The sequence below is a fragment of the Dermacentor variabilis genome, chromosome 10 (assembly GCF_050947875.1).
Source record: "Dermacentor variabilis isolate Ectoservices chromosome 10, ASM5094787v1, whole genome shotgun sequence".
Lineage (NCBI taxonomy): Eukaryota > Metazoa > Arthropoda > Arachnida > Ixodida > Ixodidae > Dermacentor > Dermacentor variabilis.
The window spans coordinates 26,272,126-26,289,778 of NC_134577.1; the positions used below are offsets into that span (position 1 = coordinate 26,272,126).

The 17,653-nt window shown below is 48.0% G+C and overlaps 1 protein-coding gene across 1 annotated transcript in view; it reads left to right on the forward strand.

Moving 5' to 3' along the window:
• The first annotated feature begins 3,787 nt into the window (after nt 1-3,787).
• Nucleotides 3,788-17,653, forward strand: part of LOC142560197 (dihydropyrimidinase-like) — a 60,947-nt gene continuing 47,081 nt past the window's right edge. Inside the window, exon 1 of the mRNA XM_075672120.1 lies at nt 3,788-4,073. Coding sequence (XP_075528235.1) covers nt 4,071-4,073 — 3 coding nt within the window. The 5' untranslated portion in view covers nt 3,788-4,070. The remainder of the gene's footprint in view (nt 4,074-17,653) is intronic.

A 17,653-nucleotide genomic window follows, 5' to 3' on the forward strand; every position in this document is an offset into this window, starting at 1 on the left:
GTAATCAATGGTACTATGTTGAAGGGTGCAGACGAAGGACCAATTCGTATTTTTTCTGATGACAAGCAAGGGAAGCAACAGTGACGAATGCTGTATGGAACGGCCCGGACGATAAAATGCGGTCTTGCGGCGCATTTTGAGCAAGAAAAACCGCGTAGCGGTTTGCGGAAAAAGCTTTCTTTTCTTTTTACTTTTTCTATGACTTCCGCGGGAAAACGCAAGTCTCTGTGGGAGTACCCCTTGTTAGGCTGGTTGGTGAAGCATGTCCATTAGGAGAGGGCTACAAATGAGCAATTATACACAGACGATGTGCACATGACGAGGCCTATTTGGTCGCTGCCGTTACACGAGGGCGAATCAGAAAGTATTTCCCCCCATTTTTTTTCCCTTTTCTTCAGCCAAATTACGGCTGTAAATGCGAAGTCACCATATCCATTCTCAGCGGTGGACCTTTCTTCGACTGGGCCGGCCTTACCTGCCGGTGGCTAAGCGGCACGACGCTGCTGTCAGTTGTTGAAGACGGCGGCCGTGCTTCACACGTCCACGGCGTACGAGCAACTCAGAAGGGTTTGGGCGCGAGCTAGTTGGTACGGATAATTCATATTTAAAACAGCGCAAATAACACGGACAAGGGAGGACACAGGACGAGCGCTGACTGCCAACAACACCTTTATTGCAGCCTGCGCAAATATATACAATTTGCAACAGGCATAAAGAGAGTGAAAGAAGGGGAGGGGAAGGCGAGTCATCGTCGGTCAACTACTGTTACTAATATAAAATTTTATATTGTTTAATGTCATTGACGCATGCGCAGCAGTAGTTGACCGACGATGACTCGCCTTCCCCTCTCCTTCTTTCACTCTCTTTATGCCTGTTGCAAATTGTATATATTTGCGCAGGCTCCAATAAAGGTGTTGTTGGCAGTCAGCGCTCGTCCTGTGTCCTCCCTTGTCCGTGTTATTTGCGCTGTTTTAAATATGAAAGTACGAGCAACGATGTGTGACTCGTTTTCTATCGAGCAAGGGACGAACGCCCATCAAAATTCACAGGGGAAATGCAGCCCACGCATTGGGAAAGGTGTCTCGCTTTGGGAATTCGTGCGAGGTGGTGGTGGTGCGAGTTCGCAAAAGGTCGTGCAACGACCAAGCCAAGACAGCGGTCCGGCGATGGTTCCACGGCCAGCCGAACGGAAAGGGATATTTACATTGAATATTTCTTTTTCCTTCAGTTCCCTGGTGGTCAAGGTCCCCTGGTGGTCAAAATTAATTCGAAGTCCCCCCACTACGACGTGCCTCATAATCAAATCGTGGTTTTTGCACGTAAAACCCCAGAATTCAATTCATTCTTCTAGTTGGGCAGTGCGCTCTGCCTCCCTGGCGTCTTTCGCTGCCTGCCCTGCGGCTTTCAGCCGGTTTTCTCCTAGCTGGGCTGCGTTCATATGGAGCAGTACACAGCATAAGTGGTGCGGTGTGGTGCGCCTATGCGAACATGCACTACAGCCATCTTTTTTTTTAGATTGTGACTAGAATCATCTCCAACTAATCTTCTTTGCCGGTTACCATTTCATGCTTACATCTGTCGTCGGTTACGGGAAAGCCTTAGTTTATCTATAAGGTTAGCTGTTGGATTGCACGTAACAAAATGCTTAATTTTGTACATCGCTTGCTGACCTGTTTTACTACCACGAGCGAGTCTGGCGCAACACATACTCGTACAGTTACGTTCAGTTGCCCCTCCTTTTCATGCTACGCCGCGCTGGCTTCGTTACTGCGAGGAAGCCTCGCTCAGACAATGTAGCCTGGACACAACCTTTCGTACAGAGTTACAAGTGACACTAAAGAGAAACAATCAATCAGTTAGATTGATAGAGCGTTGTTTCAAAGCTCAATGTTTGGTAATTTCGCGGCAAGTGTTTGTACATCGGAACAGAACACTCAGGTTCACAATTCTATTTTGCGAATATCGCGCCGAATATACCCCAGCGCCAGTACGTCATCGGGACGTACGTCACGTATTTTAATCCTATCTTTTCGTCCTTGCGCCGCTATGGCTCGATAAAGGTTCTCGAAACTTGCTAAGCTCAGTACTTGGCTCTCTTAGGATATAATGTAGTACATATTTACCGATAAAGATGGCCACGCCCGAGCAGACGTCGCTGAAAATTCATGACGTAACCGAGATCCGGTGCGGCACCTTCGAGGCGGCCTCGTCACCAGTCTTTTGTTTTCAATTCTTTTTCTGACTAACCAAGGTGCTTCCCACGCAGCAACAGTTGCCTTTTCTGGTATCCTAGGCAGGTAATTTACAGTACGCCTCGATTTAACGTTCTCTTTCATGTCTACTTAAATCAGAATCTGACAAAAGAAGAAAGATATAATGTTCCCGATGCTAAAGAAATGGTTCCGCAGGAAGCGACAAAAACTTGCGGTACGAGCACACCATCACCAGAAACCACATTTTTTGTGTGGGTGAACTCCACCACAATAAGCGCACCATGTCGGGTTGTCGGGCTCCTCATTTTACAGTGAAGCTGTAAATGGGACTCGAGGCGCCTAGAAAGGTTATTTACCAGTTTTCCTGGTGTCCTGTGAGAACTACATAATGCACAGAGTTCAGGTTTGGAGGGAACGTTAGTGGTGATGTGCGGGTAAAGACTGAAGTGTGAGAGCTAATTACGGAGGCTAAATTAAAATTGCTAACGCTCTTTTTTATGCCTACTTAGAACCACGATATGAAATGCGTAGAATGTTCCCCCGATGCCCTGGGATAATGAACTGTGGCAGCGACTTTACGTTTACAGAGTTCGGGGCAGGGGGCATGCTATAGGTGACGTGCACTGAAAAGTTTAAAATGTATAGGTTAGTTACAAAATTTGCGAATAGTTCCCAATTATTTGTTTTCATCATCTTTGTCCAAGCGCGTCTCGAAGGAAACGACTTAGCAAGCACAGCTCTTAGGTGCCCGTTCCTGTGGCGAGCCTCCCACGTAACCGAGCTTACGAGCACAATGAAGGATGAAAGGGCGAACACGTAGCGAAGTGTTTGAGGAAAGACGGCGGTAGCGAAGAGAGCGCGAGGAGGAAAGCGGAGGAGGGAGTACGGCGAAAGCGGGAGAAGAAAAGCGTAGTGCCCCGAAGGACGGGCTCTGTGGCGACGCTGGATACGAGATGGCGCCAGAGTAGTTCGAACAAAGCGCTGCTTGAGCGGAGGACTGTCTGCGGCGGCGGCTGCTGGGAACCGCCCCCACGCTTCACCCACGCGCTGCCTCTCGCGATTAGCCGACTAGCGAGGCAGTCGCTCCACACCTCGCTCCGTTTGCAACGTGCCGCACGGGACCGTGCCAGCCAATATATCGCGAAATGAAAACACGCATAGAGCCGCGCTCAAATATGGCATTGTGGAGTATCGCAATCGTCGGTGATATTTTCCACACATTTTGCGATATTTTACGGATTTTCTTTTACATAGTTCGGAAAGAAATTGACCCTTTTTGGTTGGAGACTAGCCAAAGAATGAGGGGTGGAAATTCGAAGTTATCCTTGCAGCGCCTTCGAAATGCCTAAAGGGCAAGAAACAGATTCTCTGCTGAGTAAACTTATCCGAAGGAGTTCGTGTTTGAATTCCGCGGAATGTTTTACCAACAAATTCAACATAGCCACTACCCGCGATCTGGGCTTTACGCGGAAAAAGGCCGGTTTCGGTTTCGATCTCAACTCTTTCTCCGTCTCTAGCGAAGAACAACATTCCAACCGGCAACACTGGGCAGCCGCACCCCGGTGGCGAAGCCGACAGCGCAGGAGCAGTAGCCCGGAAAGAAGGTACGGCGCGCCGGGAGCTTCATTCAACGTGCGGATTCGGCGCGTTTTGACAGCTGCTGCCAAAGGCGATCGGCAAAGTTTTGCTCTCCCGCGTGTGTGTGTTCGGCGACAGCATCGACTTGAGGAATCCGAATCTTCGCAAGGGACACTCGGCGTGAAACACAGCCGACGTTGCGGGATTTCCGAGAGCGCATTTTTCTTTTTCTTTCCTCCCTCCAACTGACCCGGCCCGGGAAGGCGACACGGCGGCATCATGGTGAGTCCAGGCTGCCGCGCGCGGGGTCGCATTTCTCTTTCAACCTTCGGCGCGCCGTCTTCCGCGCCGGTTGGCGACGTTGCGCTGTTTAGGTGGCTCTTCCCGCTTCAATTTACGAATGTTTTTTCGATCTGTGCACCAGACGCCGCGCCGCGTCAATTGATCGAGAACCGGGGGCGTTAACCTCCGCGGTCGAAGCGAAGCTCCTACATAGATCGCCGCCCGCTTGACCGTTCCCGACCGTTGCGGAAACTTACTTTTTTTTTTTGTTCTCCTTCATGCGCTCCGTTTTGTAGTAGCAGCTTCGCTTGTAGTTCCCGCTCCTACTTCTACCGGAAATAATGGATTCGGTGAAGAACGCTGCGCGAAAAAGCCGAGCTAGTTTTCATGTGCAGCGACACTGCGCCAGCAAGCTTTCATTCATTGAAGCATGGCTGCTAATTCTTGACAAGCATCAAATCGTTGGCGCATTCGGAGTGTCTCGAAAGCGACGTCATCTCTTGAATAATCTGGGCAGGCTCGTCGAAGTAGGGGAAAAAAACAACAGTAGTCGTCCTTGGTTGGAGATACCGCTCTGCACCGACGCGCAACTTCAAAAACAGATTCGCATCGCGCCTGCAACGGCCGATTGACAGGAAGCGGTGCGCAGCTCCTGTAGCGGGAAAAACAAAAACGGCGGGAATTACGAACGTATTTATAGTTGCCGGCGTGGCGTTGTTCGGAAATTACCCGCAAACAGTTCGCGATTTGCTAAGCGGTTCGCGGTCGTATACCGGGAAGCCAAACGCGACAACATAGGACGTTTGTTGAGTTGTGATGTGCATGACGTGGTTAAGGGGTAGCGATCGCCTACTTTCCTCCTTGCTTATTTTTTTTTCTTCATACAGTGTGAGAGCAATATTTTTGCAGGTATAGCGCTCTACTGCTCCCAAGAGTGCATGAAGTGCATAAACACGAATGTAAAAAAAAAAGGACGTTGCAAGCAAAGTTTCAACGAACTTCGTTGACTTGCATGCAATCTCGTCCTCGGCTCGGTTCGTTACTTTCGGCCTACGCGCGACAATTTGTCGAGCACCGCGTCGCTACTTCTGTTAATAGACCTCCGCGTCCCGTCCTCGGAGTTCGTTGACCGCGTCAGCTGCACTATTAATAGCCGACTCGGGCATTATATCGGATAATTGACTTAATTGACGTGTGGTGATACCGGTTCAATCGCTCCCGTAAAGCGTACGTGCAGGCGTCGTCTACTCGCAGACACGCTCACCTAGGGGTATGGGGCTCCTCGTGGCTTATTGATTTAATCTCGTCTATAGCTTCGCGTTGTTTTGGCCAGACGGGTGGACGATGTCGCGGTGATTCAGCCAGTTCTATCGATTCCACTGCGCCCGCATCCTGCATGATTATTTGTGCGATTTTGTGGCGTGATATACTTGTTTATTGCTTTTTTTTTTTTCGGAATCGGACAGCGTTCTGCGTTCGTGCAGTATTCGATGGGATTATAGTTGTGGCCTGGGCGGTTAATAATCATAAACATTGCATGAGATTACACGTTGACTATGATAAAAACAAACAAAATTGCGCTCACCGCAATTAGTTGTATATCATTCAGTTAAGCGCTTACGAAAGCTTCGGTTCACATATAGTCCAATGTGTGTTCGATCTGCATAATCATGTTTTTTTCCTCATACCATAGCGTACATATCGCATGACAGCACTGAATACTTTACAACGTGAAGAACTCCCCTTCTAACGCTCCCTTGCTCCTATTATATGTGTTACGTTAATGGGCGTACGCAGCGAAGTAAATTTATGCTTTGTCACTAATTGCTCGCTGAGAAATGTCGCGACTTATTAAGCGTATCGTTTGGTGAAAAGCCATTACAGTGTGGCCTGTGCCACAAAATTCGTATCTGGAAGCACACAAATTTCTATAGTAGCTGTTAGCCGCCGTTGGTTTTCAGTTTTTGCGGGCTTGTTTCACGTGCGGCGATTACCGAAGATGTCGAGTAAACACTGCTGTTTCACATGCAAAACAAACTGTAAGCTGTTCTCGTGAATCGTTTTCCGCGTTTGTCCACCATAACGAAATATCAGCTAGGCCACTGTCTGTGTCTGACGATCTGCATTGTTATTGGTTCCCCGTGCAAGCCGCATTTCGTATGTAAAATCGCATCATGAAGATCTTCGCTCTTTGAGAGACTTAACAGATGCAGTAACGGCACGAGAGGATAAAGGTGATGTCTGAAATGTGGCGGCCAAGATGTGTTTCCGGATCCGCAACTACTTCCGGCGCATGTACTCCGCAAAAGCATAGCCTTCGAGATCTATATCTGTTAGTCGGAGAAGATCGTCACTGTCGCGTGGACTTGGACACCACCTATTCTGTGGTATCGCCACCACCCTGTCGCTTACGCGGATCCCCTATTTTATGTAAACTACGTGATCCCTTTATCGCTTATGCTTACCTTATCTGCAGCAGATTTACGCACAACAAAAAAAAGGCGCCCAAAACAGTCGATTTTCAGCAGGACCTGCTTAGATATTTTGCGAATGTACTGGAGATTTTACAGCTCGAGCAAAAACATATCCGGGTCTGATTCTCAGGCGAAATGCAGACTACATTACACATGCAGTCTGCTACGCTAAGCGAGGTCACGTGTGTTGTAGTTTCCTGCGACGATCACTACCGAAGCTATAAGCATGGCGGTTCAGACATGAGAATGTTGCTGTTGTTGTTGTTGTTGTTGTTTGTGACCTGAATCGTCGTGGCGCATACCCACAGTGGGAAGTATGGCCACGAATCGGTTGCTGAAAAGAAACAAACTAGGATGAAGCGATAACAATTTGTAAGTTGAAATTAATGAATCAGAATTCTAGGTTGCGGAAAAAGGTAAGTGAAAACACAATCTACACAACGATTACTCAAAGATAAAGAGGGGGGGGGGAGATTAATCTAGCATGGTAATCTGTTATGTTCAATGACGGTTAGTACGCGGGTCTGCCTAAACTTAATTCTTGTGGTTCAGACTGCTTCGTGACTTGGCAAATTGACCATTTTCGACAACGTATTGCGCTATAAATGCAACATCACGCACTGATTATGCACATGTACACAGACCACAAGGACGTTTGAAGAAAAACGCATGGAGAAGATATACAAATACAGAATCACATTCTTATTTACCAGACAATACGCTGGAGGGTCCGCTACGCTAAAAGCCGTGTGATCGAATTGACAGGGACCAGTAGACCGTTACACGGAAGCAAGTGTGCGAAGTTCAGATATTCAAATAGAGGTACGCCGTGACAGCGGCAAAATGAAAGCAAGCAAACTGAAATCCCCAATACAACGTATTCATGCACCACACAGTTACATCTCAATTGTAGGAACAAGAAACCCCCAAAATTCGCAAAATACGTAACGTGATTGCCTAGGGCACACAGAACCGGAGTATGTGACCGCACCTTTTTTCTTTTTCTAAAAGTGGTCGTATTTTCATGTGTGTTTACTGCGTGGTGGAGCTGGGACCTTTGTATCACTTATAGTTTCCATGGCAACTGAACGATATGACGTCTGCAATGGGCGCACACGGAAGGCGCGTTAGCGGCCAGACATCTGAAATTCTTCCAGCGCCGCCGCCTGTACGTTTGATGCGCACCCGTCCACTTGGCACGTTTTTGCATTTGGCGTCCGCTCAAAAGAGTTCTTCAGTTTTTCATCACTTCTTTTTCTGTTGCCTGCATCTCTACTTTACTTAGCCCAACGTTTTCCTTTTCTTTTCATATTTATTTTCTTTCTCTCTCATTTTATTTTCTCAACGCTACTGGAAGCAGACGTCCAAGCGGGACACGTGTTCCATGGTTGCCCGCTCATGATTGGTTCTCCCGACTGCACTGTTGCTTTTTTTTTCTACGTCTGCTTCTTTTTTTCTACGTCTGCTTCTTTTTGCGTGGGCAGCAGCTGCCCCTGCGGTCAGTTCGGGTGGCTGCGCTCAGCGCGCATTGAGAAAGAAACCGGTCTTCCCCCCCAGACACGCGTGGATACGCAGACAGCTTTCGAGCGGCATCCTTTTCAGTGCTCGCTAGTTTGCTTCGGTATTCTTTTCCCCTTCCGTCCTCGCGAATTCTTTCGCTTTTAGAAAATATATTGCGATAAGGTTTGCAAAGGAAAGTGGTCGTCAAGGGATTGAAAATAGTAATAAATATTGTGTAACGACTCCTAATAGTAAGCATGTGTTCTGCCCTAGTTAAAGCGTATCGTTTTTCAGCACTGTTTAGTATCTTATTCCCCCGTCGGGCGATACTCCCAAGTTAAGCCTGCGATGCACAGGTAATAAATAAATAAATAAATAAATAAATAAATAAATAAATAAATAAATGGAACTAGCAAGGTTTGAGGCAGTCGAGCGCTTGTGGCACCCTAAAACGATATTGCACTGCTGATGCCTACCGACACAATATCGACCGACCATTCAGTGGGGTATGTGTGTTCTGTGTATAGGACGGCGTCTGCTTTGCTCTTTTTTTTTTTTTTCTGGCTTTATCGTTAATGATATATTGTGACACCTCCTCCAATGAACGTTCACCTGCTTGTATCCGGCCATTGTGGGCACGGAGCATCCGAGAGCTGGCAGGCATAGGTGCACGCTGGAAGTTGCTAAATATCGCCCGTACGTGTCCTTTAACAGTTGCGTGCTAGTGTGTCGGCACTTTTCTCTGCGTCTGGCGATCGGTGTAGCCTGTACTACAACCGCGTGCCAGGTGGTGTTTGTGCCACAGTATTGCCTTTCAACGCCTTCACTGCATCGATGTCGCGTCTGTGGTTGCCCTGCAAAGCTTATACGGCGATAGCGTTCAAAAAAAAAAAAAAAATCTACACCCGCCGAGCACATGCTTCGGAAAGCAGGCGAACGTAAATCGGAGCCAAACTCGGCGGCCTACCGATTGTGGCGTCACCTCTGGGCAAACAGGTGTACCTACTGGCTGCCCCCCAAACCGTCGGCGTAGCGTTTCCTCTACTTCGTGTTCGTTCACAGGTGGCGCGCGCGTCCGCTCCCTCTATCGCGACCAGTCAAACAAACGTGTCAACCGTGATGTGAGGACAGGGTTTGTCCATGCTCTTACGAGTTAGCGCAGCCACGGACAAGAGGCTGCCATTGCGCGCGAAAGCCCATAACCGGCACTTCCAAGGCCGCGCGCAATACCGAGGTTTCCTTCTATTTCAGGGCCGAGGTCGTCCCTCCGGGGCGGATGCGTGCGCCTCGTTACACCTCGCGATCGGCGCAGATTCTCGCGAGAGCGTAGCGTTTCGCACAAAGAGATCACCACAGGGAACTGTGGCGCTAGTGCACATGCGAGCTGCAGGGCAGTTCAGCCAGCGTGGCAATGATGAGTAGTACATAGATTAGTACGTGGAGTAGTACATACGTAGTACATGGTTAACTACGCCCTTACGGCTTTAATAAATGGCTTCGTGACTTTGCAAAGGAATCATTTAACAGCGAAGCTGATAGTTACACGGCATTTTTTTTTTGTGTCCACGTCCGTCAGCAAAAAAAAAAAGAAAATGTGCACCGATTCCGGCGGCAGCATGCGGACAGGAGCAGTGGCTCGTCGTACCCCTGTAAGGCAGAAGCTTCAAGCAGTCAAACAGTGCCATGCATTCTTTATAATCGCGGGCATACAGCATGCGGAAGGGCATACGTTTCAATAAAGAACAAGTGCAAAACAATAATCCGAACCGCATAACTATGATAAGGCGCGCTGCTGAAAACAAAGCGAAGCGCGCGGCTCTTCCTGCATGCGTTTCCTTATAAAGCTTAGCAACAGATTTTAGTGTTGCTGCAGCACCGCTATGGACGGCGGCGTGCTGTAAAAGTTACCATTACTACCATTATACTCTAATTAATCGTTACTGCCATTACTCTAAAGCACTAAAGCATTGCACAGCCACTTAAGAAATTTACGCGTGCCACTTAAGGCCCAGATAAAGCGTATAGTAAACGAAGCCACAAGAACCTCTGAAGCCCGAAGCATAAAGATCAGACACATCCATGCACTGCCCATCATTATCATGGTGGCTGAACGATCGCAGCGCCACAGTTTCCTCTAGTAATTACTGCAGGAAACTCTAGTGTGTACCTATGCGGAAGGAGAGCGCTCAACTTTCACCGAAGTTAGCGGCACATATTTGTGCTTCAGAACGTTCGATGGTCCAACTTGAATTGCAGAATGTTCGTCGGGTAAGAATCTTCGACTACTCTTTCAGTATACCGAAAACCGGGGATTTTTGTCCAAGACAGATTGAACTTGCGAAATCCATCAGCAACAGCTCTGGTTTGGGGATGTCGACCAACCTCTCCTAAACGTCTAAAATTATCCCTGCATTCCTCGTCAATGTCAATTGCGCCTCATCATTTTTTAGCCCATCATCATTTAGCCCATCATCATTTTAGCCGATTCCGCCTGTCGGCGGAATCGGCTAAAAAAGAAACGTGGAGTGGGCGCGAAGTACGCCTACAGCCACCTTCAAGTGTATTGTCGCGTAGCGCAGCTTGAGTCTTTCTCACAGCGATGCTCGCGTCTGCGGCGAACCTATTGATACAGCCTTTAAACCGACAAAAATCTGTGTTGGTAACAGTCGGCTGCCTCGAGCAAAGTTCCCGAGTGAACGACAGCATTATAAACAAAGGCTAAGACGAAGCACGGAAGATGGCATTTGTAGGCTCAGAAAATCCAATGTAGACACCAACATCGAAAAAAAAAAAAGGCATTTACAGGCGCAATGAAAGTGCCACTAAAGTGCTTGTAGGTCCATAGTTTGTGCTTATACATTGAATAGGCCGGATAAGGACGTAAGAAAAAAAAAGGTATATTGCCTAAAGTTCCGGTATCCAGTGATAACCGAAGATTCCTTATAGGACCTCCTGGCCGGTGCAGGCCGCTTAAACGTACACATAAACCGCTGCAGAGAACAAGACAACGCTCGGCGCACGAGGCTAACCACCGTAGAATCGATGCTGCGGTCTGCCGAGTTCGCTGTTCAAGAGTGCGCATATACGTGCTACCCACCCAAGCGTTCGGCCAAGCATTCGTGACTAACTATATCGTCTCGTGACGATGTGCCATGCACGCGTTCCGGTTCACCACTTCGGTATAGGGCAGCCGCGGCAAAGGAAAGTGAGTTCAGGTTGGAAGCCTCTATAGAAGCACGCATGCCTGTACAGTTTACTTTCTACAGAGAAGCTGCTGGCCTCTATAGTTGGTCGGGATTTTTCGTGGCGTGCTCACCCAAAAACAGTGCAGCTGGTAAAGGAGGTTTGTTCTGGCATTTCTTTGTTTCTTGAACACAAAAAGAAATGGAAAACAACAAATAAAAGAGCTACGCCTGCCTCTTTGACGCTGCCAACCTTAACTTTTCCTTCTTTCTTCCTTTCTTTCGAACGGTTCTTCTAAGAGCCCAAGGCGTGGTTCTAGCCTGCGCAACAATGCGTCGCGCTAGTCACCAGTGAATGTAGACAATGTCGGCACGCGGGCTCGAGAAATTTTGCTTTTTTTGCGGCGTTCTCGGTAGCGCCGTTATTAGCCTCCCTATTATTGGCTCGCCGCTCGTGTCCATCGGCCCTTGGCGACCGTGTGACGCCGTCTCGCTGTGCCACGTGACCCGCTTTAGTGGCGGCGACGGAACGACTGCCAAACGCCACTTGACCTGGCACGAGTTCGAGAGCGAGTCGATGTGTATCTGTGCCAGAGTGTCAGCGGCAGCGACGAACGGCGAAGCCACTAACTAAGCTACTGCGGCGGGTAAACAATAAAACAAAGATTCAACCTTGAAAGAGCAAAAAACATTACGCAAGTCCAACGCACACGTTGGAGTCCAGGTGAAGCGGCGCATATTAAATCCTATACACACACATGAGCTTACTTTCATTACATGCAGCGTGCAGCCTCGTACAATGTTTATGCTTGCCCGCCGCGAAGGTCGCAACTTTTATCTATCTTGCAATCCAGAACCTTTGCCTACCCAGCTGCGAACCCGGCAGTATAGGCAAAGAAAACAACTTTAAGCGAAGAAAATAGTCAGGGGAAAGTAAGAAAGGGGGACATGACGAATTTGGTACAAGGATTATAGTAGTATATAATATGTAAGGGTACATGGTCAAAATTATCATGTCTATCCTCATCCTCCGTCTTTAAATATTATCGCGCGCGCGATTCAATCGCCGCGGGCATGAACTTCCTGCCAATGTGCTGCTACCGTCCCCTTGATGAGCGAATTTCTCATACGTGCTTGCCATATATGGTCGGGAAATTTCGCGGTTCACTTAAGCGGGAAATCATATATTGCAACTTTCTTCCCCCTTCTTTTTCCCCCGAGTACTTTTTAACGACTGGCTATCGATTACGAGTGCAAAATTTAGTTGCGATGAAGTCTGAAGTCACTCTTCCCTTTTATGTCTCGCCACTCGTAGCCTCCTTCCTTCGTTATTCGATTCATTTCCCCATTACTTTCTTGCTTCCTTCTTAACTATTCCTTTCTTTCCATTTCTTCCTTCCCATGGTGATTATTTCCTTCCCACTTCGCTTACTTGCTCCATTCCATCCTTCCTGCGGCGCTTCTCTCCCTCTTATCTTGCTGCCTTCCTTTCTTCCTTTCTACATATAGCTTCCTTTCTCCTCATTACTTCCTTCCCCATTCCTTGCTTCATACCTTGCTACCTTCTCCATTCCTCGCTTCATACCTTGCTACCTTCCTCCATTCCTTCACCCTTGCTTCCTACCTTGTTCTAGAGTTATTTCATTGCCGTACCAAACCACGTGACTGTAGTAGCCGAGGCTGGTGACGGCTGCAGGCGCACTGACAGTAGCAGTCACCAAGGGGTCTGGAAGTGGCACGCGGTGGTGGCGGATATAATACTCCCAATAGGCACGACTATTACTGTCGCGACGTTCTTCGTTCATGTCGAAGACACTAGAAGGACAGAGTCAACCTCCAACCTTACTCCGACATCCTCAACTTCGGCCGTTCCTCGGATGATACCGAATTTTAGTACACATACAATACATACGCTCGTACATACAGCCATAGGTACGACCACTTTTTCTTTTTTAGGGAACCGTGAGAATTTTTATAGGGTCCCTGTTGTTTTCTTATTACTTATAATGTGTAAACAATTTCCGTGGCAGTTAACGCAACAACTCCAATTATCACGTGGAAAATATTAATACCCCAGCCACAAGGATCCCCTTCGGATCGCGATCCAACCCCGATCGGGATCCAAATTCTCTACCGGGCATTGTTGGCCCCCCTCCTGCCGCAACTTGCGCAAAGGAGCCGATCGCGATAGAGAAATTTAATCCCGATCGCCCGACCGGGGTCGATCGCGATCGAAAGTGCCCCGTGTGACCGGAGTATTAGACGATACAAAAACAAATGCAGGGAGACAATGTGTCACTAGCTATATGCAAATAATAATAATTTTGGAGTCCAGATGTCACCCAACTTTTTTCCATTAGCCTCTGCGCAGAGCGAATGTTTTCAGAAAAGACATAATGAAGATAATAATAATAATAATAATAATAATAATAAGAAGAAGAAGAAGAAGAAGAAGAAGAAGAAGAAGAAGAAGAAGAAATTTCCAGTCCAGGGGCGTTCTGACACCGAAACTACCCCCGCACGTCCCCGTCGTCTGGCAGCCGTTCCAAGCTCTTTCTATCGGTCACCCTGCATAGCGCAGCCGCGAGGAAAAGAAAACGCAGCCTCTCCGCGCACAGCTTCCGTGTTCCTAAATGTTTTCGCAGTCGGCTGTATACGGACGCGGCCCGTACCAAATTAAGAGGGCCCTTAACTGCTTCCCATCAGACCACGTGCTCGTGGCTATGCGCGCGTATATATATACACACGTTGTCGACGAGTGAGAGAGAGAGAGGGAGACGGAGAGCTCTCCATCTATGTACACGACGTGGCTCTTCCGAGAAGCGAGACCGGCACATCTTCCCGTTGAGAAAGGCTGCGTTGCTCCTTGTACTGTACAAGAGGCGGCACTCCCTTTTAATCTACGCACTCGCTCCGCCGCGGCCACTCGACGACGGCATATCTCGCGAGTGCGTTACGTCACGGCCACCGCAGTTGCGTGCAGTGCCGCGAAAAGGCGTTGCCTTTTTGAAAAGCCGCGCAACAACTGACCCAACATACCGTATGCCCAACGTATCGAAGGCGACAGTTTGATACCTCGAAATTCTCGTTTATCCGCGGAACGAGAAAAGAACCTAGGGGCCCAATTTTTTTTTTTTTTAAGTTAACCAGCATGTGAGGCCAACACATAGTGAAGCCAAGGAAAGCGTAGGGGAAATTTTTGGTATATTTAATTGGAGTGTGGAAAATGATGAGCGAAACGGAAATGAAAGTAGACGAAAGAACAACTTGCTACCGGTGGGAGCTGAACCCACAAACTCTGCATTACGCGTGCGTTGCACTACCAGTTGCTCTGCGACGGCGGCTGGTCCCACGTCCACATCTGTGTGCGATGTAACGCCAGGAGTGTTAGTCAGTGCCACCTATGGCCACCGCGGCGTATGACGGGCAATTTCACCAGTGACTGACGGGTAAGTGAGCACGAATGCGCAGTTTCAGTTGTGGGCAGTTCAACAAACAAATTGCTAAATAATTACCATTTGATATTACCAACGTTCATGCAAACTTCCTAGTCACAGATTAGTGGTATATATGAGGGCGCTCTACAATACATCAATTTTCTCCACTTTAGATGCCCCGATATGCGCAGCTTATAAAATTGTGGTGCCGATGTTTACTGCTGCGTTATAGTTGTAAATTTAGTACTTGAATCTTGCAATCTTCAAGAATTTTCTATGAAAAATAAATACGGGCTTCACGAATCTTCCTACATTCACTGGGTTCTCGCGTATGTTTTCTCCTTTTACATACAAGAAGACTCATCAAATTTGGATAGGAGCTCTCGAACTAAGCCTTCCTCTTACCTGTTATTTGTTTATAGTGTAGAAATAATAAGGAAAAGTGAAGTGAAAGCGGACGTAAATACAGCTAGCGGAAGGTGGGAGTCGAAACCATACATTCAGCGTTACCCGTGCGCTAACCTGCCATTGAAATACCGCGGCGACTAACCTCCCATATACACACGATCGCGGATAAACCAAGAGACAGTGCGGATCGAGTGACCTGAGTAAATCTGAAAATTCAAATAAAATCTAACCACTGTCTTGAAAACCCAAGATAGTAGGTAGATCTGTTGAACCCAAGATTGTAGGTAGATTCTGAGAACCTGATGCAAGATTGTGGGCAGATCTCGAGAACCCAACGCAAGATTGTGGGTAGACCATGAGAACCCAACGGAAGATTGTGGGTAGATCTTGAGAACTCAACGCAAGATTGTGGGTAGATCTTGAGAACCCAACGCAAGATTGTGGGTAGACCTTGAGAACCCAACGCAAGATTGTGGGTAGACCTTGAGAACCCAACGCAAGATTGTGGGTAGACCTTGAGAACCCAACGCAAGATTGTGGGTAGATTTTGAGAACCCAACGCAAGATTGTGGGTAGATTTTGAGAACCCAACGCAAGATTGTGGGTAGATCTTGAGAACCCACGCAAGATTGTGGGTAGATCTTGAGAACCCAACACAACACTATGGAGAGATATTGAGAACCCAACCCAGATTGTGGGTAGATCTTGAGAACCCAACCCAGATTGTGGGTAGATCTTTTGAGAACTCAACGCAAGATTGTGGGTAGACCTTGAGAACCCAACGCAAGATTGTGGGTAGATCTTGAGAACCCAACGCAAGATAGTAGGTAGATCTGTTGAACCCAAGATTGTAGGTAGATTCTGAGAACCCAACGCAAGATTGTGGGCAGATCTTGAGAATCCAACGCAAGATTGTGGGTAGACCTTGAGAACCCAACGCAAGATTGTGGGTAGATTTTGAGAGCCCAACGCAAGATTGTGGGCGGATCTTGAGAACCCAACACAAGACTATGGAGAGATATTGAGAACCCAACCCAGATTGTGGGTAGATCTTGAGAACCCAACCCAGATTGTGTGTAGATCTTTTGAGAACTCAACCCAGATTGTGGGTAGATCTTTTGAGAACTCAACATACATTGTGTGCACATCTTTTGAGAACTCAACCCAGATTGTGGGTAGATCTTGAGAACCTAAGTCAGGTTGCTGGTAGATCATGAGAACCCAACCCATATTGTAGATATTGAGAATCCAACCCGGATTATGGGTAGATCATAAGAATCGAACCCAGACATTGACAAGCTTGTAGTAGATCTTGAGAACCGGAACCTAGATTGTGGGTAGATCTTACGACCCATGTTATGGCTTGATTCGATTTATTTTAAGCTCTTCGGGCAATGCACATACGGCCGGCCACAGCACTTAACGGGACACGTATGAAGGAAAGTAACAGACGGCTGGGGAATCGGTGGCATGAAGGCAGATAATTCCCAAGATGGTGCATATATATATATGGGAATGCCAAAGATAGTGTAACTGTATTTGAAGCCAGGCATACGTGCCTGACTGGTGCAGTTCGACAAAACGAAAAGTGCTAGCAACCACTGCGTCGCCAGCTTCTTCTCCACAAGCAATAACTCGTTCAATAATGAAATGGTTACATCAAACGATATAAAAAAAGCGTTCAGGCACCGAAGCACTTTTCGCAAACGTGCCTCAACACGGTACACGCAGTAACGACCGTGTGGAAGAGATCTCGCACGGCGCGTTGGCAGGGACTGCTGCTGCTGCTGCATGCAATTAAGCGGGACTGATGATAGCGCCCTCTCCTGTACACGTGCCACGATGCCGCGCGCCGCTCTGCGCGTTTCCCGCCGAATCGCTGGAAGGCGCGCTTACAGTCGTGGCGGAACTGCAGCTTGCCGTCGCGACTGACTGCACATCACTCAGCCGCCATCGCCCTTGAAGAAGAGGAGGGGGGGGGGGGGAGTCATTACGACAGCCCCGCCATCGCGTTGCCCGGAAGCCCCATTGTGGGGGCGTGCGTGCGTGTGTATGTGTGTTATATCGTGTGTGTGTGTGTTCGTGCACGTACAGTTGGTCACAAAAGTTTACGGAGCACCGGTGCCACGACAAATGCGAATGGGACTTCTTCGTGGGCCTGTTGGCGGGGTTTGCTAAACACTGTCTTTTTTGGGGGCAAGAAGAGACGTATGAAGGGAAGGACACACGCGCACAGAGCGCCAACTACGAACTGGTTTAATCGTACGAAGGTTCGATTTAATCGTACGAATTATACGAACTTTTCTTTGGCGCACGTACAAACACAAGACGCATATAGCGTGACAGTAATAGCATACCTGCCAACTCTCACGAATTTTTCACAAGGTTTTCGAATTGGGCTCGTTTTACGAATTTTGTAGGGAACTGTACGAAATTTAAAAAGAATTGTGACGAAAATATTTGCTCGTCAATCCTTCCGTTGGAGCTCATCTGATGGTTAAAGTATGCAAGAGGGGTACCTGACTGGAGCAAGTTCATTCAGAGAAGCTGCAGAGGCAGGCAAAACAGGCAAGACCTGG